Source organism: Raphanus sativus, unplaced genomic scaffold (genome assembly GCF_000801105.2).
Source record: "Raphanus sativus cultivar WK10039 unplaced genomic scaffold, ASM80110v3 Scaffold0900, whole genome shotgun sequence".
Classification (NCBI taxonomy): Eukaryota; Viridiplantae; Streptophyta; class Magnoliopsida; order Brassicales; family Brassicaceae; genus Raphanus; species Raphanus sativus.
This window is the reverse complement of record NW_026616214.1, coordinates 1-22,377: the sequence shown is the minus strand read 5'-3', so window position 1 is coordinate 22,377 and position 22,377 is coordinate 1. Positions and strand designations below refer to the sequence as shown.

The 22,377-nt window shown below is 34.9% G+C and overlaps 4 protein-coding genes across 5 annotated transcripts; 2 read left to right on the top strand and 2 right to left on the bottom strand.

Moving 5' to 3' along the window:
• Positions 1-3,823: 3,823 nt before the first annotated feature.
• LOC108844391 (cyclin-dependent kinase B1-2) lies at positions 3,824-5,418 on the bottom strand. Its single transcript, XM_018617643.2, has 4 exons — positions 4,694-5,418; positions 4,539-4,608; positions 4,297-4,435; positions 3,824-4,119 (listed from the first exon to the last, which is right to left on the bottom strand). The coding sequence occupies exons 1-4, from the start codon at positions 5,349-5,351 to the stop codon at positions 4,027-4,029; spliced, it is 960 nt and encodes a 319-aa protein (XP_018473145.1). The 5' UTR covers positions 5,352-5,418; the 3' UTR covers positions 3,824-4,026.
• A 3,396-nt stretch (positions 5,419-8,814) lies between these two features.
• On the top strand, positions 8,815-10,414 carry LOC108845314 (uncharacterized). The gene is made up of 2 exons (XM_018618543.2): positions 8,815-8,910; positions 9,149-10,414. Exon 2 carries the CDS (start codon positions 9,158-9,160, stop codon positions 10,412-10,414), a length of 1,257 nt encoding a protein of 418 aa, XP_018474045.1. The 5' UTR covers positions 8,815-8,910; positions 9,149-9,157.
• Positions 10,415-15,122: 4,708 nt separating this feature from the next.
• LOC130494383 (KH domain-containing protein At2g38610-like) lies at positions 15,123-17,678 on the top strand. 2 transcript variants are annotated; one of them, XR_001949007.2, is made up of 8 exons: positions 15,123-15,323; positions 15,422-15,513; positions 15,802-15,959; positions 16,088-16,204; positions 16,289-16,405; positions 16,493-16,636; positions 17,094-17,388; positions 17,524-17,678. XR_001949007.2 is itself a non-coding variant. In XM_018621260.2 (7 exons), exons 1-7 carry the CDS (start codon positions 15,226-15,228, stop codon positions 17,244-17,246), a joined length of 879 nt encoding a protein of 292 aa, XP_018476762.1. In that variant the 5' UTR covers positions 15,123-15,225; the 3' UTR covers positions 17,247-17,678. The 2 variants fall into 2 exon arrangements, 1 of the variants encoding a protein (XP_018476762.1); XM_018621260.2 differs by having other exon boundaries at positions 17,094-17,678.
• Positions 17,679-17,772: 94 nt separating this feature from the next.
• LOC108847894 (acid phosphatase 1) lies at positions 17,773-19,244 on the bottom strand. Its single transcript, XM_056997955.1, has 3 exons — positions 18,713-19,244; positions 18,195-18,407; positions 17,773-18,092 (listed from the first exon to the last, which is right to left on the bottom strand). The coding sequence occupies exons 1-3, from the start codon at positions 19,075-19,077 to the stop codon at positions 17,915-17,917; spliced, it is 756 nt and encodes a 251-aa protein (XP_056853935.1). The 5' UTR covers positions 19,078-19,244; the 3' UTR covers positions 17,773-17,914.
• Positions 19,245-22,377: the final 3,133 nt, after the last annotated feature.

The following is a 22,377-nucleotide window of genomic DNA, read 5'->3' as shown; positions in this document are numbered from 1 at the left end:
AAATCAGCATAAACCGTTGCTATAAGAATATTTCGAATACTGCGTGATAACTTGTATTTTTTGCACGTGAAAAATGTGATGATCATGAGTTTGATGTTGAGTTATCAAGAACAAAAAAACAGAGATAATTTGTTCCTTCTTTGTGACAAAAGTTTTATGCATGAAACAAGTCGTTATAAAATCACTGCAAAACTTCGAGAGGTTTGCTAAAAATGTTCTAATGTTTCTAAAGTCTACCGTGAACTATAGGATCAATCAATCAAATATAAAAAGTTAGTTCGAAAAATAAATGAAATAGTTTCTGCATAGATGAGTTGACATTCAAGAAAAGCTAAGAATTTGGAACCATAGACAATTTAATTAAAAAAATGAAAATATGTTTTTAACAAACTAAGGGGGTCTATGATTATATATTAACTCATGTTTCATTTAGCTATATGTCCATAACCGGGTCTGATTCAGGTCGTGCCTATCAGTCAAAGCTTGTCTAGATTGAGAGACAACACATATACACAACGCTTAGCCGACCGAATATGGGCGATGTAGGCGCAAGACAGATAAATTTTGTCATCAAAATTGACATTTGGGGAATGCGGAGGCGCAGGGAAGATAACATGCAGTACGGTATACTTTTTTTTTAATTTAGAAAATTTTAATTTTTTAGATAAGTATTTAATTCTAGGGAAAAAATCAAATTTGAGGCTGCTATAAATACATGTATAAAAATTGTAAAATTATTCATTCACATAAATAAAAAATTTTAAATGAGTATTTACCTCACTACATTTTGCTTTTTTGTTTTCTTTAAGATTAATTCTCGTTTGTTCACAAAAAAACTTGGATTGATTGAAATACTTGTCAACTGCGCTATGTGTTTAACTCAAACTTACACATGTTTGTTTTATCTGCATTAATGTTAATGTTGTTTAAAGACATGCATCTTTAATCCTACTTTATTTTCTATTTCAAATATTATCATGGAGTAAAATATTTTTAATACCACTTCATTTTCAAATAATAGATAGGGTTACTCCATTTATAGAGTAATTTTACCAATTCATCCATTTTGAAGTTGACTTTTTTTATTTATAAAATAGTCTTTTGAATTTTTAATATTTTATTTTTGAATCTTTAATATTTTATCTTTAGATATTCCATAAAGGATTAGTTAATAATTTTACATAAAGATGCATACAATAATTTAAAGAAAAACAAAACAAACATAAATAGTTAGAATAAAGATAACATAAAATAAATGATTTAATAATCCTGAAATTTTTTTTAGATCTGTCAAAATTGGTGAAGTATTACCCAAACGAAAAAGACTAAGTAAAAGCTTGTTGTTACGGTGGAATCTCTTATTGTTCCAGGTTCTAGAACTTGGAACTCACAAGCCATTAGGGTTTTGGTGGACCCATTGGATGCGAAAATTATTGAAAGCATACCACTTAGTAAAAATATTATGGAAAATAAGGAGGGTTGGCATTTTACTAACAATGGAAAATATACGGTAAAATCAGGCTATCAGGTGGAAAGAGTATATCCGGACAAAGGAAACCAAATAGTTTTCTATGGTCCCACAGTAGATATTTTGAAAGCTTATTGTTGGCATTAAAGTGTCCACCAAAAATGAAGCATTTTTATGGCAGATTGTATCAGGGTGTATTTCGGTAAAAAAGAATCTCACAGCAAGAGGGATGCAAGGAGAGATTGCTTGTGACAGATGTGAGCATGCTGAGAAATCCATGAACCATGTGTTCTTTGAGTGTCCTCCAGCAAGGCAAGTATGGGCGCTATCAAAGATACCAACAAATCCAGATGTTTTTCCTTCGGGAGCACTGTTCACTAATATGGACCATTTGTTCTGGCGTGTTTTACCAAAGATGGAAGATCATCTATTTGTATGGGTACTTTGGTAAATTTGGAAGGCGCGAAATAACAAGGTATTTAGTAACTTGGACGTGGATGCAATGGATACCCTAAAGTTGGCTGAAACAGAATCAACTATGTGGGCGGCAGCACAGGAACTGGATGTAAGACGAACTTTACCATCACAAGTACATCAACCTATCACAATTCCAGGGAGATGGTATTTTACGGATGGCTCATGGAAGGATAAGGACTCTTTCTCAGGTCAAGGTTGGTATAGCACTTTGGAAGGTTTTGAGGGACTGATGGAGGCACGAAATGTTCGGGCCAGTATTTCTCCCCTTCACTCGGAGGTGGAGGCTTTAATTTAGGCAATGGAGTGTATGAAAAATTTACGACAATTTCAGGTTACATTTGCAACGGATTGTTCTCAGTTGGTGAAGATGGTTTCGGAACCAGAAGAGTGGCCAGTGTTCGCAAGTTATCTGGAGGATATTAAGAATTTACAAGTCAGTTTCCAGAGTTCACAGCTCATTCATGTACCACGTACGGAGAATTCAAAGGCGGACCGTTTAGCACGTAGTGCCAGACAACAATCATCTTTCGTCGTCCACATGGATGCTGAGCTCCCAGTTTGGTGTGTAGAGTCTATATGAGTCTGTGTGTTTGATAACAAAAAAAAAAAAAGTAAAAGCTTGTTGAACTTGTGATTCAACATTTCGCTTTGATATTATTTATACCTGCTGAGCTTGAATATGTGCACATGCATTTGGATCTTGTGCTTTTTAATAATAGATAATTAAAATAATTTATATTTTTTAAAAAAAATTGTAAACATAAAATAATTGGAGTTAATTGGTAATTTTTTTAAGTATTAAGGTATTATTTAATAAAATAAAAATATAATCATTTAAAATATTATTTTTGGAGTAAAAATGAAAATGTGTATTGGAGTAAAATCTAATTTTATTTTGGTGTCACATCATTTTGGAGTAAAAAATAGAATGATACATTGGAGATGCTGTAAGAGAGCTACAAATCAATTTATCTTGAACATTCTATCAATCGAAGATGGCACGGTTCTCAAGTCCTCCAGTCACTTGCTTCAGCCAAACAAGAAAGTTGATTTCATTGAGAGCAAGAGAACAAGAATCTCCAGATACTTGACGTATATATATATTTGTGTGTGTTTTATGTTTCTAATTGAGCTTTTGTTCATGAAAGGTGTGAAAACGCTGAGCTGATAGAAGCTAGCAGAACTGAATTCATGACACCATCGGCTTTCATATTTGTATATGAGAACCAGTTGTTTCAACATTCATGAACCGGAATGTTTCTGTCTGGGACCATATTCTTTGGCATCCAGACTGTAACACAAACAATATCTACATAACAAGCGATCAGGATCTGATTATCTCATGTTGTTAAGCTGATACAGGAGATCAGTGGATAGAAGGAAATGGTAAAGCAAACAATGGTCTTCAAAGGAATAGAGTGCAGTAGCACTTTGAGGAAGTCCAAGCAAAGAAAAAACTGCAGTGGCTGAGGCTTTGGAAGACATAACCGCTCTCTTCCATGACGAGGATAACACAATGAAATATACACCAGATTCAGACATGGTTTTCTCCATGTCTGTTCTAATTGAATCTAATCATTTGTTTGTGTAGAATAGCAATGGAGATCTCTCCGTATCTTTCTTTCTTGTTAAGAAAATTATGTTTAGTGTGATTTTTAAACTTTATAAGCAGCAATTGTGGGTTGTAATGAAGCAGGAACCATTTGGGGGACTCAGCTCCCATTTATGTACCACTAATATGATTCATTTGCCTGTGAGAAGTGATCAGAGCATTTGGATTCATCTCTCTTGTGTTGCAATTTGTCATCTAATCAACAATTAGTGAGCTCTGGAACGTTGAATGAACTCATCTTCGATGATATGTTTGTTCATACCGGAAAACCAAATTGGCCATTTTAAGAATAAAAAGTTCACTCTTGCAGAACACATTGCATCCTCAAACACACACAATACAGGAGACACCAGAAAAATAAAATCACCATGATGCTGAGCAATCAACTTGCCAGAGTGTGATCAGTAATACAAGATTGCAATTTGCCAGCGTGTGATGCCAGAGAGTTTTTGATCAGGCAGGTGCAGCTTCAGAACTGAGATTTGTCAAGGCTGTCAAAGTAGGGATGGTCAAGAGCTGCTTTCGCTGAAATTCTTTCAGCTGGATTGTACCTCAGCATATTCTGCATTTTGTTCAAAGCTTCAGACTCTAATCTCACACTCAAACAACTAAACATTAACTAGGAAACCCAACAGAATGAACCTAAGAAGCAAACAGACTATATAAGATAAAGAAAAGAGCAAGTAATGCTATAGATTGTTCCTTTAAGAAACACAAAGATCACAGGGGAAGAGCATACCGTGAGAAGATCAACCCCTTCAGGGGATAGAGATGGAACAGCACGTGATAAGTCTTGCGGCTCCCATTTGGGATACACATGCCAGTCACGCAGTGTCATTACACCAGGCCATTGCTTCTCAGTAGGTGTTCCAAGCAATCTCCAAGAACCAAGAAGAAAGAACCATATTTAAAGATACATTGGCGATAGAATCCTAAATAAGTTCATTGACACACACACACACACACACTGGCATCAAATACCTGAAGATATGAAGTAACTGCTGAAACTCTGAGTCACCAGGGAAAAGAGCTTGCCTCCGAATCATCTCCGCTGCAAGTAAAAAAAACACCAATAAGTCAAAGTACTAAACCAAAGACACAAACAAGTCAAAAGCAAGTGGTGTATAAAGACTAACCAAAGATGCATCCAACAGACCACATATCAACCCCAGTGGAGTAATGAGCAGAGCCAAGAAGAACCTCAGGAGCTCTATACCAAAGCGTAACAATCTCATGAGTATAAGACTTCAAAGGAACAGTGAAAGCACGACCGAGACCCAAATCAGCAATCTTCAAAACCCCTCTCTCCTTATCCAGCAAAAGATTCTGCGGTTTGAGATCACGGTGAAGCACGCCGTGGCTATGACAATGCGCCACGCCTTTACAGAGCTGAAACATAAACCTCATCACGAGATCCGCCTCGAGCGGCCTCGGGTTGGGACCCTTTCTGTACGAATCGACGAACTTCTTGAGATCCGTGTCGAGGTACTCGAAAACGAGGTAAAGGTTTGATTTTTGGGACTGGGTCGAAGTCGTCACAGGAGAAGAGGATAAAGAGGAGTCTTTTGATTGGAGGACGTGTTCGACGCAGAGGAGGCGGACGATGTAGATCGATTGGGAGAGCATCTGGAGGAGGGAGATCTCGCGGAGAGCGGTTGGTGGGATGCCTTCTTCGTCCATCTCGAGGCGGGTTTTCTTTAAAGCGACGAGCTTTCCGGTGTCTTTCTCGATGGCTTTGTAGACTTTCCCGTATGTTCCTTCGCCGACCTTCTCGAGCTTCTCGTACTTCTCCATTTTTGCTAGGGATGGATCTTCGAGAGAGGAATGAAAGTGATGATCTTTTTTGGTCTCGTGTGTGTTGTGTGTGTTTATAAACCCTAAGCCCCTTTTGTGATTAAGCGCCTGATTCGGTTTAATGTTAACGTTGTCTTTAACCGAGATAGTTCCACGTGGCGCTCGTTTCCCGCTCCTTTGGACTTTGAACTCTTTTTGGCAGGGTCCTTTTTCTTAAGAAATAAATCATTTATTTGATCATGTTTTTTAATTATTTATTGCGTATTTTGTTACGTTTCGAAAGAAAAAGTTATGTTCGTGTTGACAAAAAAAAAGAGGTTATGTTCGTATTGGTGGTGGTGATTAGATTAGTCATTAGTGTTAGGGCATGCCCATCAAAGATTTTAAAGGGGTTTATGGGCTCGGTATTATAGGCTTTTTTAACGTTTTTATTTTATAAAAAAGGCTTTATTCACTGAATCGGTTCGCTAGAGTGAACCCGTATGATACGGGTTCAAGTGACGTGTCGCAATGTGATTGGAACCGCGTTTTTGTGTTGACCAACTCGAAACACGGGGTCTGTCGAAACCAAAATCATTTCTTCTATTCTCTAGGGTTTGTTTCTCTCCGAGGCGATTGCTCGAACGACGGCGACGCGATCTCTGTTCTCCATCTCATCGGCTTTTTTCTCCTTCTAATCGACCATTTCCTCCACGAGCTAAGGTGAGCATCCATTAGTGAACGTGGTAGGGTTGGTTTCATCGGGGATTTTGGGATCGAAAGGCAATTAGGGTTCGTTTCTTCAAAATCGATTTGGGGGTTTCCGGATATAGTTGTAAATCGAGTAGCAGATTTCGATATAGGGTTCGTTTCATCGGGGAATTTGGGATCGATAGCGATTTAGGGTTTCGGTTCACCGGCTTTTTGAAATTGATTTGGGGGTTTCCAGCTAGAGTTGTTAATCGAGTAGTGGGTTTCGATTTATGGTTGTTAGCATTTTATTTCAACTTGTGTAATGAAGTATTGTGTCTATTGTCTCTTTCTCAATAATAGGAACCGATGTTTATCTGTTTCAGATGGATCCTGCAGAAGAAATAAGAGACATGAAGAGGCAAAAGGACTACATCAACATGCTTGGATACGTTGCCGATTCGGAATATGGGATTCCGACAAGGTGTCCGTGTGGTGGAAGAATCATTAACGAGGTCCGGAGGAAGGAGGAGTACGACACTCTTCCTGGCAAGCGGTTCTTCACTTGCAAAAACTACGAGGTAAAAGTCACATTATTTTCTTGCTTTTATTTTCTTGCACAAACCGAATCTAACTTGTGTTTTTATTTTCTTGCTTGCAAACAAGGCTGATGGGTTCCATTATCGCCAGCCATGGGTGATTGGTGTCCAGGAGGAGATCGAACGCCTGTCTATGCGGGTGGAGGAGGCTGAGCAGGTGATCAAGGGGGTGCCAATGCTTAATTACCAGATTGACACACTGGAGGTTAGTGAGCTACAGTTTCCCTTTTTACTTCAATTATTTAACTTCTCACGCTTTTCTTTCTATTTACATTTGCAGGCACATGTTAAAATACTCACTGTGCAGGTTGATAACCTCCATGTTCAGGTCACTGACATGGAGAAGTTGGAAAGTCTGAGTAAGTGGTTGCAGGAGGTGGAGGAGATGTTAAAGGGGTCCCCGATCTCAAGGAAAAAATTGAGTCACTGGAGGTAAGTGAATCAATACTTTTACGTCGTTTAATACTTGTAAACTAACACTGTTTTATTTGCGTTTCCATGTGCAGGGAAAGGTAGAATTCCTCACTGGCTAGGTTGATCACCTCACAGCAGAGTTGGGAACCCTATCGAAGCTCTGTTTCGATTGAAATCCAAAGGTACACACATGTTCACTTTCTTTTTTGTAAATGCTATAGTAGTTAGGTAAAGTAGTTAATAAGTAAACTAAACTAGAATTAGTTGTAGTTGTTAAGTTGTAGTCTGTAGCAAACTGAACTAGAACCGTAAGCTAAAGCAAACTGAACTAGAACCGATTTCCCTTTCAATAACTTCCATTAAATCTGTGTTGGTGTTGGTTGGTCGCTGTGATTAAGTTATCTTCTTTTCAATAAACTGATTTGATGTGCAATGAATGCTCTGTGAATGTAGCTGTGTAATTAACTATGTGATTAATTACAAACACCACCTCACTAGTTTAAAAACATAGGCAAACCACAAATCAAAACGCACACAAACTTACAAACACCAACAAACAAAAAACAAAATGGATCCCCACAACCTATTATCTTCACAGAGCAGTCAAACAATTGACTTAGCGTCTGCTGAGATTCCTAGGTTTAGTAGCCAGCAGCCTCATGTTCGTAAACCAACAGTGGAAAGAAGAAAGTGGACACCACTAGAAGACACTGTGCTCATCAGCGCCTGGTTGAACACCAGCAAGGATCCGATTGTCAGCAATCAACAGAAGGCGGTGTCGTTTTGGAAGAGGATAGAGGAGTATTTCAATTCAAGCCCTCAGCTAAGTGGCTATGCTCATAGAGAGTGGGATCAATGTAAGTAGAGGTGGGGAAGGGTGAATGACCTCGTGTGTAAGTTCGTGGGATGCTACGAGACGGCTCTGAGGGAGCAAGCTAGTGGGCAGAATGAGAATGATGTCATGAAGACAGCCCATGACATCTTCTTCAATGACCACGAGATCAAGTTCACGCTTGAACATGCTTGGAGAGAACTTAGGTTTGATCAGAAATGGAGATCAACATCTCTGTCCAAAGATGGTGCAAATGAGAAAAGGAAGGAACCGGCCGGTCAGGTGCCTGGTGAGGATGACGCTAGGCCTGAGGGTGTAAAGGCTAGCAAACGCAAGAAGCACGGTAGAGAAGCAGCTTTTGATCAGATCCAGAGCATACTAACTGTGAAAAATATGATATCCAAACAGAAAATCCTTGATCGTCTCCTAGCCAAAAATCAAGATACACTTTCTGATGAACAACTGACTCTACAGAATAAACTCATATCTGAAATGAACTTGTTTAATGGTTGATTTGGTCAGTGGCTTTTTTTGATGATTGTGTGTTTTTGTTTACTTGTGAACTTGTTTTAATCTGTTCAACTTATTTGTTTTGCAGGTCACGGGTTGCAGGAGGTGGATGCTTGTGGAGGTTGATGCTTGTTGTTTTATGTATTATGTCTGTCTGTTTAGGTCACGGGGTGCAAGGCTTTATGTCAGTCAGTAGGTGGATGCTTGTTGTTTATGTATTATAGGACGCACGGGTAGTACTGACTTTAAGTCAGTTTCACGGGAAGTGTAGAATTTTGTTTCTTTCTACACTTGTTTTGTACTCAAGGGTGTATGTACCCGCTTAACTTCAATCACGGATATGTAAACTATGACTCTATATATGTCTTATGTTCTCTCTTTGCAACTCTCACTTCTCTTTCATCAATGCAACAAATATCACTCTTCCACTATTTTCAGTTCTCTTTGCTTTTAAATTATCGAATTTGATCAAGAGCTCATGCGTTAAAACTCAAGCAAATATCAGTCTTCCACTACTTCTTTCATTCTCCCATAGGTATCAAGTGCAACTTCACTTCTCTTTCACTTGTAACTTTTAAAACATAACTTTCATCTTGTAACAGAACCTTCAAATAAAATGAAAATATGTTTGTTATTGTTAAAATAAAAATTTATATACTAAATAAATGTATGTTGTTAAAATAATATAATATACTCTATATATTTATGTTGTTACAATAAATAATGGTAGGATTAAATATCAGTTATAATATTAATCATGAAAATTTTGGTAGGATTCAACAATGTCTTGCTCATCAAGTGATGAAGTAGATGAATATTTAGAAGAAAAGGTCGACGAAGTAGTTGATAATTTTATCGACTCAGCGATGAATGTTCAAGCCAAGAGACGAGCTTATATCGAAAGAGATCGGGAACGAGGACACAATCAACTATGGAACGACTATTTCCGGGAAAACCCTACATATCAAACAGAAATGTTTAGGCGGCGTTTTCGAATGAACAAGCCGTTGTTCCTTCGCATTGTCGAACGCCTAAGTACTGATGTTCCATATTTTCAGCAAAGAAGAAATGGCCACGGAAGGTACGGGCTATCTGCACTTCAAAAGTGTACGGCGGCTATACGTATGCTGGCATATGGTCAATCGGGAGATACGTATGACGAATATCTCCGACTTGGTGAAAGTACTGCACGTTTATGTTTGGAAAATTTCACTAATGGGATAATACAATTGTTTGGAGATGAGTATCTAAGAAGACCTACAGCCGATGATCTTGAACGATTGCTCGATATTGGAGAGGTACGCGGCTTTCCAGGGATGATAGGCAGCATCGATTGTATGCATTGGGAGTGGAAAAACTGTCCAACGGCTTGGAAAGGACAGTTCACACGTGGTTCAGGAAAGCCGACAATTGTCTTAGAGGCTGTGGCATCCCAGGATCTTTGGATATTGCACGCATTTTTCGGATTACCAGGTACCCTCAACGATATCAATGTTCTTGATCGCTCCCCTGTTTTCAGTGACATTTATGAAGGTCGAGCACCTAAAGTTAATTTCAAGGTCAACAACCACACTTATCAGCTGGCGTACTACCTTACTGACGGCATTTATCCGAAATGGGCCACGTTTATCCAGTCCATCTCACTTCCTCAAAATCCTAAAGCATCGCTATTTGCTGTCCGTCAAGAATCCACCAGAAAAGATGTTGAACGTGCTTTTGGAGTATTGCAATCAAGGTTTGCAATAGTTAAAAACCCAGCTCTACTATGGGACAGGGTAAAGATAGGAAGGATTATGAGAACTTGTGTCATATTGCACAATATGATAGTTGAGAACGAACGAAGTGAATACGCGCAAATTGATACATCTGAGTTTGATTCAGGAGAGTCGAGCAGAAGTGCGCATGTGCAAAGGATACCAAGTTTGAGTAGCGGTAATATGCGTGCCGTTCGCAATGAAGTTCGGGATTCGCAGAGACATGATCGTTTGAAAGCTGATTTAGTTGAAAATGTATGGCAAAAGTTTGGTAATGGGGATTAATAATCTGTTGTATGTTTATGAATTTCCAATGTATTGAATAAAAACTTCTTTTTAAAATTTGAATTTATGTAATAAAACTTTTAACAATGAAATTACTTTAATAAAAATATATTTAATTTTTAAATTCTCAATGTGCAATTTTTTTTTAAAAAAAAATATTATTTTAGTCCTATAAAACCCATCCTTCGGGTTCACTAATGCGGATGCACAATTAATAGAGGTTCATCACTATTTATGGTCCCACCAAAAAATTAATAAAAAAATCTTATGAATCCCATAAAGGGGTTCATCAATGCAGATGCTCTTAATGAATAGTTACGTTTAGTGTCTGATGTTAATCGCCGGCCTTGTTCATGTCATGTACTCATGTGTGCAAAAAAGGCCCAAACGTCATATTCTGTATCTACTAGCTAAATGTTTGTATCTAGGGATCTTTTCTGTGTGTTTATCATATGAATTACTAATTCAAGTCCGTGGATAAAAACCAAAAGCGATAAAGTGACAACCGCTAAAGCCCAAAATACAAGACCAAGAAAACTGAAAGAAAATCCAATAAGAATCTAATATGCTATTTTAGGGTCCAACACAAACTTGGAACAGCTTCCCAATGCCTCTTGATGTTTTGAAAATTGTTCAGCTCAACACATTTTTAGGGCAAATGGATAAAAAAATGCCAAAACACATGATTTTTTTTGAAAACTATATCTAATCTATTAAAAGTGAAGTACAAATTAGAATTAACCCTAAGTTTTCCTAAATAATTACTATTCCATGCCACTGATTTGAAAAACTGTAATTTTGAATATTTCCTAAACAACCTAACTTAAATGACGTCTTTTTTTAATTGGAAACTAAACCGATTCATTTATTCCTCATTAAAGTTTTTAGTAAATCTTTTTTGTCTTCTACTGCATATACATTGAAATTCTCGAAATGATGTAAAACTTCAAATAATTTATCGTACCATTTGAAGTACTTCAAATAAACTTGGAATAGAATCATAAATTCACAATATGTTATCTTCACTATGATTTGATCATACTCTGTGTAAATAACTATGGCTTGAAGTTTATTGCATATGTAATGTAAAATAAAGTAATAGCATTGTTGGTTATTTTTCTTATACCAAAAACTTGTGTGAACAAATTAAATAATTTATTAATGGTTAGTCGAGCTTTTTATCTATTGTGTTAATGTTCCATGGAATTGGTGTTTGGTTTGTGTGTTTAGATTTGTCTTTTTAACCATGTCAATTTATTATTAGAGGTGGACTGACTTCACGTTTAAACTATAGGTATCATATCATATGTTTTAGGCGTGTTAATGCATAGATTTTTTAAAGATATTTGGTTAAGTATAACCAACCTAAAGTAAAGTTTGGTTTAAATAATAGATAAATTACAATATTCATTACTTCCACAAAACATTACTAATATCTATGATACTGTTGTTGTATAACAAGGGAATTAAAGATTGCAATCTTTTAACAATATTTGACTTCCTAAAAATATTTATAACATGGTTAATGTTTAATTTTTGGTTTTCTGAAGTTTAATTCTACTATAAATGTAAAAGGCTCCGAATCTTTTTGTTCGCACAAGAAAATCTAATAAAATCATAAATCAAAATATTATTATACTAATATAAAATATATCATATATTTTAATGCATTTTAGTATTCTTCACAAACACACTATAATATACATTAGTTGATAGGTTGACAAAAAAAATACATTAATTGATAGGAGTAATAAGAAATGTAAATAACTTAAATACCTTTTATAAAACTTACACATACAATTTCCAAAAATTCGTATAACTTTTTATATGAAAGGTATATTATCTAAAAATATGTAAGTTAACACACCAAACAAAAATAAGTGTTCAGTTTTCACTTTTAAATCAAAATCAAAAATATTTCTACAATTCTAATAAAACAGAAAATAACATTTATAAAAATGATAATTTCATCTAGATTATTAAAAGAGAAGTACCATTTAAAAATGCCTCTCAATTTTCACACTTATTTACAGTACCTTGCCACTGAGAATTAAAATAATACTATATATTTTTAATGTTTTGTAATTTCCACTTAGATTAATGTGTTTTCCTAATTAAATTTGAATTAAATACACTCCGTTCACTTCTCCATTTTATCAATTTCAAAAGTATTTATTTTTATCAGCTTAAAAAAATACATTTTTATTAGACAAATAATTCATGGAAATTGTAATATCAACTCTTCATTTAACAAATCTGAACGAAAAAGTATTAGCAAATTTGAACCAAAAGTGGATAAATATTCAAACAGATTTATCATTTTGGTATCTAGAGAACCATAATCAACCTGATCCGAACGCAATATTTCGGATATTCAAATGTATATGAATCATATTTATATACTTGAATATGTTAGCTATTGTTAGAGTTAATATCCAAGATATAAGCTATTTTAAATTTGTATAAAATATTTGAAATATAAAAAATAGTTAAAGAAAACATCTAAATTAGATAAACAATAATGAAAACACCAAAAAATACTTAAATATATATATATATTTGTTCTCCATCCAAATATTCAAGTTAAACATGTTTTTAATTTTTAATTTAGACACTCTGGCTACAATTACTCAAATTTATATGTTATATTATTTTTATTTTTAGATTTAGGAAAATTTAAAGTATATATAAATTTTGATTTTATTTTAAAAAATTAACGGGTTATTCGAATCCATAAAGATCTGAATCGAATCAGAACCAAAATTTATAAATACATGAATATAGTTGGAATCTTTAAACTCGAAAATCTCAAACCTAATAGATTTTAACCGAATTCGAGTGGGTACCCAAATACATACCCCGTAACTTAGTCAGTATAAAACGATAAAATAGTATAAATACATCATTTAGTATAAATAAATAAATAGTAAAACAGAAAATTAATACCGTGCGGACGCACGGGTCAAAAATCTAGTAATCTGTTAAAACTGAAGTACAAATAACTAGTTCTTAAACTACTTAATTAATTATACCTAATGTCACTGAGATACCTAACTATTAATCTAATACAATCATTTATTATTATCATTTAATAATCAACCACTTAATAATTAATCAAAAAAATAATTACATGTACTCTCTTTTAGTTCTTCTAGACCTAAGTTTTTCGATTTAGGTGAATAATATTTGGTTTATAATCTAGCTTATTTCAAATACGTTTGACCAGATTAAAATTTTATTTAATCAGTTAACAACCTATGGTTTGAGATATTACACATAGACAAACTCAATTGCATCCTACACATAGACAAACTCAATTGCACATCAAGAATTTTGTATCATATTAGATATAGAACTGGGAACTTATAGTTTAGGATTTTACATCCTACACCTTGATCTATAATTATATATTTTGTGTATGTATATATGTTTACATCCTACACAAATATATACCATATAATAATAATAAACCTATCTATAGATAGACCACAGGTTCAGGATTAGTAATACAAATAAACTACAATTTTTAAGAATTGATTCCCCAAAATCTTTCTATAATAACACAGTTTTCAAAACTTTGTTACAGTTTAAGTAAATTAGGAATTGTTTTGACATACTAAAGCGTAGACTCATATCTGCATTAGGTGAACAGAACAATGTAACTTAGTTTCGCATAACAGGAGGATCGAATCTGAAACGTGTTGACGTCCCATGTCCGTCCACTGCCACTTGACCACAAGGCCGTTCAACACACAATAATTCTATAGTGTCAAGATTTTTTATTTAATTGTGTCTACAAAGTAAATAATAAAAGATATTTAATATTGGTAAAGGTTTACAATATATATAATTTCAATCTTATAAAACAAATTTTGAAAAATATAAAATTTAAAAAAAAATAAGTGCGAGTGTACCAATCAAGACAATTTAATACTCCATTCTCACGTAGTCACGACTCACATGCATCGGCAAACAAAAGATGAAAATAGTTGGCTATGAAATTTATAATAAAAGTGAAAAGAAAACACTAGGATTAGTTTGACATCATTGAGTACATTTTATAGTTAGAAAAAGTACCATAAAATATGTAACTTGGGGAAGAAGACTCATTGACATACAAGAGAGACCAATCTCAAATTTAGGGGTGTCCTGAGAATATCGAAGTGAAACATTAACTTTTTTTTTTATGAAACATTAACTTAGGATCCCTATTTCCTTAAGAAAAATTTATATGGAAAAAGATCTCCAAATTTGTAAAAGTTTTTTTCTAAAAAATTTTTTTTATTAAATTGTTTAGGGCTTTCAACGTATGAGAGACGCCCCCTGTTCAAAGCACCACCATACATAAATAAAAGTTGGAGGTATGGGATGAACACATTTATCAGCACTTATTGTTTAATTAATATAAAAGTAAATATACAGGCCAAAAGACAGGTCTGATCATCGAGTGCATGGTTGACACGATCTACGTAGTCACCCAACAAAGACCAAAGTTCCTCCCTAAGTCTTTTTATTCATTTATTTAATTTTTCTTTTTCAATAATCAAAAGGCGCCGATGAAAACCACAAAATCTGAAGATCATATTAAAAAAATTTCAACAGAGAGTTCCACGCTGTCACACCTAAATCATTTTTAGATTTAATTTTGTCAAATTTCTTTCTTTTTTCACCCGAAAATAAGAATAAAATTAAGAAGAAACAAAAAAAAAGTCAGGCCTCTTTCTGCAGGATTCACATTTGGTCTCTCTCTCTCTCTCTCTCTCTTGTACACAACGCTTCCGAAGAAACTGAGGGACAGAACTCAATCACTCATGTCTGGTTTATACAACAACAACAACTCCTCTTACTTCTCCTCTCCGGCTAGAGCTGCTTCTCCTCAGATTAGAAGCACTCCTCCTGAGATCGACAGGTATTGTCTTCGAAAAGAACACTCTCCTTTTTGTCTTTGTTTTTTTTTATAAACCGATCTGATTGTTCTTTCTTTATTTCTTTCTTGTCTCGGAACAGCTCTCAGTACTTGACGGAGCTTCTCGCCGAACATCAAAAGCTTACACCTTTTACTCAAGTCTTGCCCATATGCAGCCGCCTGCTGAATCAAGGTTTCTCCTTTATTTCACTCTCTTCTCCGATCTTGAATTCTGATCTCAAGTGTTGTGTATTATTCAGCTCTTATCTTCTTTCCCACCAGATTGAGGTGAGTTTAAAGTCATAGGTTTTGTGTGTATATTCAAGTTGAATGGTCAGATCATTGTTTGGTCTGGTTGAATTAATCAATTAATTGGTCTGATTGAATCAGTCAATAAAGTCTTAACACTTAGTACTAATAACCTTAAGTGTCAATTTGCCTTTGTGTTCATTTAAAAAAAGGGCTTTGCTTGGATGTGCAGAGATGTTCAGGGTGTCTGGAATGATGTCTAACCAAGGATTTGGCGATTTTGATAGACTCAGACACAGAAGTCCAAGTCCCATGGCTTCTTCTAATCTTATCTCTAACGTTTCTAACACCGGCTTAGGTGGCGGCGGCTGGAACGGCCTTTCTCAGGAGGTACTATTACCATCATCTACCCTTTAATGTTAAGCCTACTTTAGCTTCTTTATTTCACAATGTTTCACCAAGCTTGTCTTGAAGTGTTGTTTTCCTCTGATCAAGCTAAAACACACTGTTTCTTGCAGAGACTTAGTGGAACACCTGGAATGACAATGGATTGGCAAGGTGCACCAGGAAGCCCCAGCTCATACACCGTCAAAAGGATACTGCGTCTGGAGATCCCTGTAGATAGCTATCCTAATGTGAGTTACCTCAAGTGTTTTTTTTTTAATGCAAAGAGAACTTCACAGTATTGTTTTCTGAACGTCTCATCTGTTCTCCATCAGTTCAATTTTGTTGGTCGACTTCTCGGTCCAAGAGGCAACTCGCTAAAGCGCGTCGAAGCTACTACAGGCTGCCGCGTGTTTATCAGAGGGAAAGGTTCAATCAAGGATCCGGAAAAGGTGAGAGAGAGATCCATGAAACATGCCATATGCTTTCAATGAAGATTTTATTGGCTGTAATATTTCTTGTTTGATGATAAAATGTAGGAAGATAAGTTAAGGGGGAGACCTGGATATGAACACCTGAATGAGCAGCTTCACATCTTAATAGAAGCAGATCTTCCAGCCAGTATTGTGGAGATACGTCTGCGTCAAGCTCAAGAGATTATAGAAGAGTTACTTAAGCCTGTGGTAAACACACACACATCTCTTCTCCACTCTTTTTTTCTTCTTTTTCAATTTTTACTTCTATTAGTTGTTATAGTATAATCAGTACAAGGCAGCTAAGATAGTAGTATCGTCTTCCTTTTGGGGTATTGAATTGAAAGGCCACTAGGTTCTTCCTTAGTTGTTTTGCACCATTGGGACTCTATATACTGTAGGGCCACTTGTTTTTTTCTTTTTTTGTCTCAACGTTTGTATTTTAGTACACACTCTTTGGAGTTTGCTGTTAGTATTCAATTATGCAGACATGTGTGTGACCACTGCCATACCAGTCAAGGCAGCCACATTGGTGTAATCGCAAACGCCAAAAAGCATAATTGTTTTGCCTTTTTGATCTTTTCTATACAAGCAAGCATTAATATGAAAACATAGGATTCGTTTTAACAATAACATTTTGTTTTTTTTCTTGGTGGTTGTAATGAAGGATGAATCGCAAGATTTCATAAAGAGACAGCAGCTGAGGGAGCTAGCGTTGATAAACTCGAACAACTTGAGGGAAGAGAGTCCAGGGCCAAGCGGCGGTGGAAGCGTTTCGCCTTTTAACTCAAGTGGTAAACGCCCCAAAACAGGATGCTAAAGGAGCGTTTTTAAAATGGTTTATTTATTCTCCAACCAAAAGGTACACTTGTCTACTCTGCATACACAAACACTCATGTGTTGGTTTGGCCCAGTAATGACTGCAATGGTGGTGGTCAAGGCCTCCCTATGGTCTCTCTCCGGTGAGCGACCATGTGGCTTTCCTTATTTATTTGTTTATTCCTCTTTATGAGAACTACATCAGAGATTCATTTCAGATTATTATTTTAAAAAAAAAAGATGGAAAAAAAGTTGAAATATGTAAAATATATATGTAGGGAAATGATGTGCATGTGGAGGGTAACAGGCGTGCACTGAAAATTCTTATTGTAAAAACAAAGACATTTATTGGATTGATTCTTATTGTTTGATTTTGCAAACTTTTGTGTAAAACTTCGCTTTAACACTATATATTCATATTCATTTTTCTACATATTCTTATTCATTTAATTCTATATATGATGTATAACCTTTTTGAGCATGAGGCTTTATTGTGGTTCCAATGTGAAGAACATGTAGATTGAGAATGGATTTGAAAATATGTTATTATGATTCACGGAAGAACAAACCAGACCGACTCATGTCAAGTCCAGATGTACCTTTGTGTATATAGATGATCATGTTGTACATGTAATTGATTGGTAGAAAATGGGTTTATGGTAAAAACTCTTAGGGAACAAAATACATAGGGTTAGGAAGCTTGAAGGTGCGGTTTCCTGAGTATTCTCCTTGCAAGTCACTCCATTGGTCTCCTACGTTTCCCCATATCCTGTAACCTTCTTCCACCACTTGCTTTCTGATTGTTGTTTTGTATATTGTTGCGCTGTGTTTTTTGTTCTCTGGCGTCCTGAAAGTATTAATATTTGTCCACATTACGAAAGACCTACTTTTTTTTCTTTTATGTTTATGGAAAAAAAATCTTTGAAAAATAAGTAAAGCTGATCCTTACCTCATAATCAACTTTTCATAACCAGTGAAGCCTTGATTATGCAAATTTTCTTGTGTTGCCTGGCCTAGAGTTTCTTGATCTCTTCCGGTTACGAGGATCACTTTGAAGCCTGTTTCTATCAGTTCGTTAAACAGTTCAAGAACAGGCTGTATTGCTGGAGACTCTCCTTTCATCGCCCATGTTCTAAATCCAGTTGGATCATAAGGGTCACATCTGCATGTTAACATTAGGTCTAAGAATCAGACCATGTTAAGTTACTCTTCTTTTAAAGATGTTATAGCTAGTACACCAGTTGAGCTACCAGCGTATTTACTACTCATTTTTTGTGGCAGAAATGTGACATAACTAGTTACGAATATGACACGTTTAGTCACGTTTTTCTTTTTGCTGTTTTATATTTCGTGGTTATTCTTGACATTTTTCATAACTATTCCATGGCTATATGATTAATTTCTACTACTGTTAACTAGATTGGTTAAACTTAGTCTGAAATGTGAGAAGGAAAAGAAAATGTGTACCCGTATCTTTTGAGGCGATAGTAAAAGACGTTTGAGACGCAAGTATCATCAACATCGAAGATCCATGCATCCATACCATCACCAGGAAGGACTATCTGACTGAGATAAACCCTGATTTGTTCCACAATCAACTGGACGTCTCTATCATATTGACCAGCAAGCATGTATACCTCAACATAACGCATACATTGGATAGGAACGGTGCGCCAGGCACGTACATTGTTTGTTTCTATTGCTAGTCTCCAGCTCAAGCAGTAGCTACCTGGATAGTTTCCGTCCATCGGCAGCCATGGACTTGCGCTGGTTGCCACTGAGGAGACTGTTAGAAAGATGAGAAGCAACTTCATTCTCTTATATCCCTCCATTGCTCTTGATTCTTCTGGTTTAATTGGTGATTAAACAAAAGAAAAACAGTGGACAATATACAATTAGAGGACGTTCTTTTGATACAAGATGAGTTTTGTTGTACTGATATCAATGGTGAAACAAGAAGAGTAATAAGAGGAGAAAGTAGTCTTAGTTATAATATTGTAGTGGTGAGAAGAGATGTTAGTTACAGAGTAGTATTTAAAGAGCTTTGGTTAGGTAGAAAATACTAGTTAACTTCATCCACTAAGTCTCTCAGCTTATGAGGTATGCAAAAGTAATATAAACTATGTAAATGGGGTCAAAACTAGCAAGCGCACGAGTTCACTAACACACAATCTATATATGCGCCACTATTTATATTCTAACACTTTCACATACCTTGCACATCATCCTCTAGGACCTCTACTAGATATTACAAATAATAATACATCATTCGCATTTTACAAAGTGGCATTATATCTTTTAGTTAGTATACATCACTAGGTGGAGGAGCTCACTAGTTTTCATTTATATAATACGATAAACCTACTTAAAGCACTTTCCATGCAGGGTCAACTATACCAAAGTTTTAGGGTTTCATTTGAGGTTTTCTTGAGAATATGCCTGATGGTAGTTTGAACGGTCATCTGGTTTTGGTTCAAATTGTTTAATTTGTCTTGTGTTTTCATAGTAATATCTCAATTCATGTAATATTGTAGACAAAGTTGAATAGATTATTTGCTAGGGCCAATAAGAGGGTCTTGTGGAAAATTTTCAAGAAAACTAATAAGGGTTGGGCACAAGTTTGTCAAACCAACCAATAAATGGACCGACCAAATAAGACTTACATGATGGATTGGATGCTGACAAGGATTATATTGTCATTAGCTTTTGTCAACAGAAAAGTGGATGACACATTAGTAGTAGTCTAATGGAAAATGTAAAGGACAACAACTAATGGAGCTAAGAGTTGTCAACACTACTACATTGACAAATCCGTTAAGGAGTTGTTGCTTCAATAATAATTTTATTAAAAGAATAACCAATGAGCTCATCTCATTAACGATCCTTCATTCCTTGGATATATATTTTTTCATGTCATTCCTTTCCTTTGAATTCTTGTAGATTTGAATGCCACTCACAACACCTTCTTTTCTATCCCTTTACAATTCTTTAATTGTGCTGAGGGATGCTTCCATTTTGAACCATAAAAAAATAATTAGAACACCACTTACATGCCAGTCCCACGAATATAAATGTTAACGCATAACTTCATCGGTCCTAGATTTGATTACTGTTGTGAACAAAATTGCTACTACTTGACCAGACGAAGATATAACCATGTTTTAGTCTTTATTAAAAAATCCGAAACCTGATTAGGCGTCTGTTTTCTTTAGAAAATAATTTGGGTCTTGATCTAGATACCCTAAATTAAAAAAAAAAAAGAGTATTAATGTTTTCATTTTCTTTTCACCAAGACTAACATCTCACTCACAATTTCATTTTCAGCACGTTATGACTAATATTCCTTATACAATGATGGAACCTGATCAGTCTTGACAAATGCCACAGATTACCGTCTTGACAGAGGTGTCAACTGGTTCTGCCGTCCATGAATAAGTCCAATCCAATTCATTTTCGACTGGACTATGGATACACCGACTTAATAAACAGTCTAATTGGATAAAAGACAAATTGGTCCATGCTTCCACTGCACAAAGACCAATTGGACAATGAGTGTTTGTGGACCTTCTAAAACACAATTCCATAATTTTGATAAGAAAACATAGTTTTACAATTTTGCAAAAGAATTTGGAAAATTAATGTTTGGGTTTTGATTAGAAAACATGATTTATTGGTTTTAATGGGAAAATGTAATTTTAAGATTTTAACGGAAAATGCAATTTTACATTTTTAGAAGAAATACAATAATTTTAGTTTTGGTGGAAAACACGGTTTTAACGGAAACTGTAGTTTCATAGTTTTGGCGAAAAACATAGTTTCATAAAATTGACGAGGAAATAGTAATTTTAAAATTTTGGAATGAAAACATAATTTTAAAAATTTTAAAGAGATAAAAACTATAAATTAGTTATAAAATTTATTTTGTAACATAATTATAAATTTTATTAGGCGTTTAGGAACCTATCCATTTAGACATGATCTCTACTGGTTTTAGAGATTTGTTTAAATCATTTCTCATTTTGAACCAACTAATAATGTCTAAAACTTAAATGGTCTATCTAAACGAGTTTAATTGGACATTGGACGACCATTTGACAGCTCTAGTCTTGATTATTCTATGTTTCAAATTTGAGTCTTGTTTGATAGGAGACCAAAATTCTAGTCGTCAAAAGAAAAAAAGAGAGATTTTTTTATAGTTTCAAACAGATGGCAGGAGGCTTCTATAGTTCCGTCATCAGTTTGTTTGATTCGTTTTGTTTCTCTTTCTTTGATTTGATTTATTTTTAGTTATTTATTTTATTCGATTACCAATTTATTTTAAATCTGTCAAAGATTTTTATTGTTCTTTTGTACGTTTCTTCTAATAGATTTGAAAAGACAAAGGTTTTGCTTCAATTGAACCGTTTACAAAAAGTAATTGACAGATCTATTGCGGATGGTGGCGACGGGTCTTACGGGCTTCAATTGTTGATAGTTCCTCATGTGATGGTGATGGAGTTCTTACTGCAAACTATGGTTACTTCAAAAAGCAGTATCAAATTCTATGGAACGGTAATCTCTTTGACTCTATTATCAGCAATAGAGTAATATAAAGAGTTGTCTTGTCTCAGTTGCTCCTACTGGAGTATTAAAAAGAGAGTGACAATCGTTCTCAATTCAGTCTGAAGCGTGGTGTTTTTCGATTAATATGAAAATAATTTCCCTTGAGATTCAGCTATTCCAAAGCAAATATGGAGTTTTTATGTGAAAATCTTTAGTCATCCATCCATATGCAAGATGTGTGTTATTTTACTTTGGATCCCTACTAGTGTATCATTTTTCTACTTTTATTTTGATAATTCTCATTGTTTAGAACTATTTGCAAAGTCTTAATAATAAAATTCAGCGTTAAAAAAAAAAGATAACCTAGAAAGTTCACCGGTTTTTAATATAATTTTAGTAGTATTACTAAATTATATTTTATATAATTTTAATGTTTGAAAGATATTTTATTTTCGACCATCTAAAACTAACGTACGTATTTAATAATTTTAGATATATAAAAGAATATTTATGTGAACTAGAAAATTTGTCTTAGAACACTAGTATTGATAAAAGAAACCATGAGTTAACCCTATTTTATTCTTAACTAC

Excerpts from the sequence above, each read along its gene's own strand:
- LOC108844391 (XM_018617643.2), bottom strand. The coding sequence starts at position 5,351 with ATGGAGAAGTACGAGAAGCTCGAGAAGGTCGGCGAAGGAACATACGGG. Across the intron at positions 4,609-4,693 it reads GTCTGTTGGATGCATCTTTG|CGGAGATGATTCGGAGGCAA; the intron begins GTTAGTCTTTAT and ends TTTTACTTGCAG. Across the intron at positions 4,120-4,296 it reads AAGGGGTTGATCTTCTCACG|AATATGCTGAGGTACAATCC; the intron begins GTATGCTCTTCC and ends AACAAAATGCAG.
- LOC108845314 (XM_018618543.2), top strand. The coding sequence starts at position 9,158 with ATGTCTTGCTCATCAAGTGATGAAGTAGATGAATATTTAGAAGAAAAG.
- LOC130494383 (XM_018621260.2), top strand. The coding sequence starts at position 15,226 with ATGTCTGGTTTATACAACAACAACAACTCCTCTTACTTCTCCTCTCCG. Across the intron at positions 15,324-15,421 it reads ACTCCTCCTGAGATCGACAG|CTCTCAGTACTTGACGGAGC; the intron begins GTATTGTCTTCG and ends GTCTCGGAACAG. Across the intron at positions 16,637-17,093 it reads AAGAGTTACTTAAGCCTGTG|GATGAATCGCAAGATTTCAT; the intron begins GTAAACACACAC and ends GTTGTAATGAAG.
- LOC108847894 (XM_056997955.1), bottom strand. The coding sequence starts at position 19,077 with ATGGAGGGATATAAGAGAATGAAGTTGCTTCTCATCTTTCTAACAGTC. Across the intron at positions 18,408-18,712 it reads TATCGCCTCAAAAGATACGG|ATGTGACCCTTATGATCCAA; the intron begins GTACACATTTTC and ends GTTAACATGCAG. Across the intron at positions 18,093-18,194 it reads TATGAAAAGTTGATTATGAG|GACGCCAGAGAACAAAAAAC; the intron begins GTAAGGATCAGC and ends TAATACTTTCAG.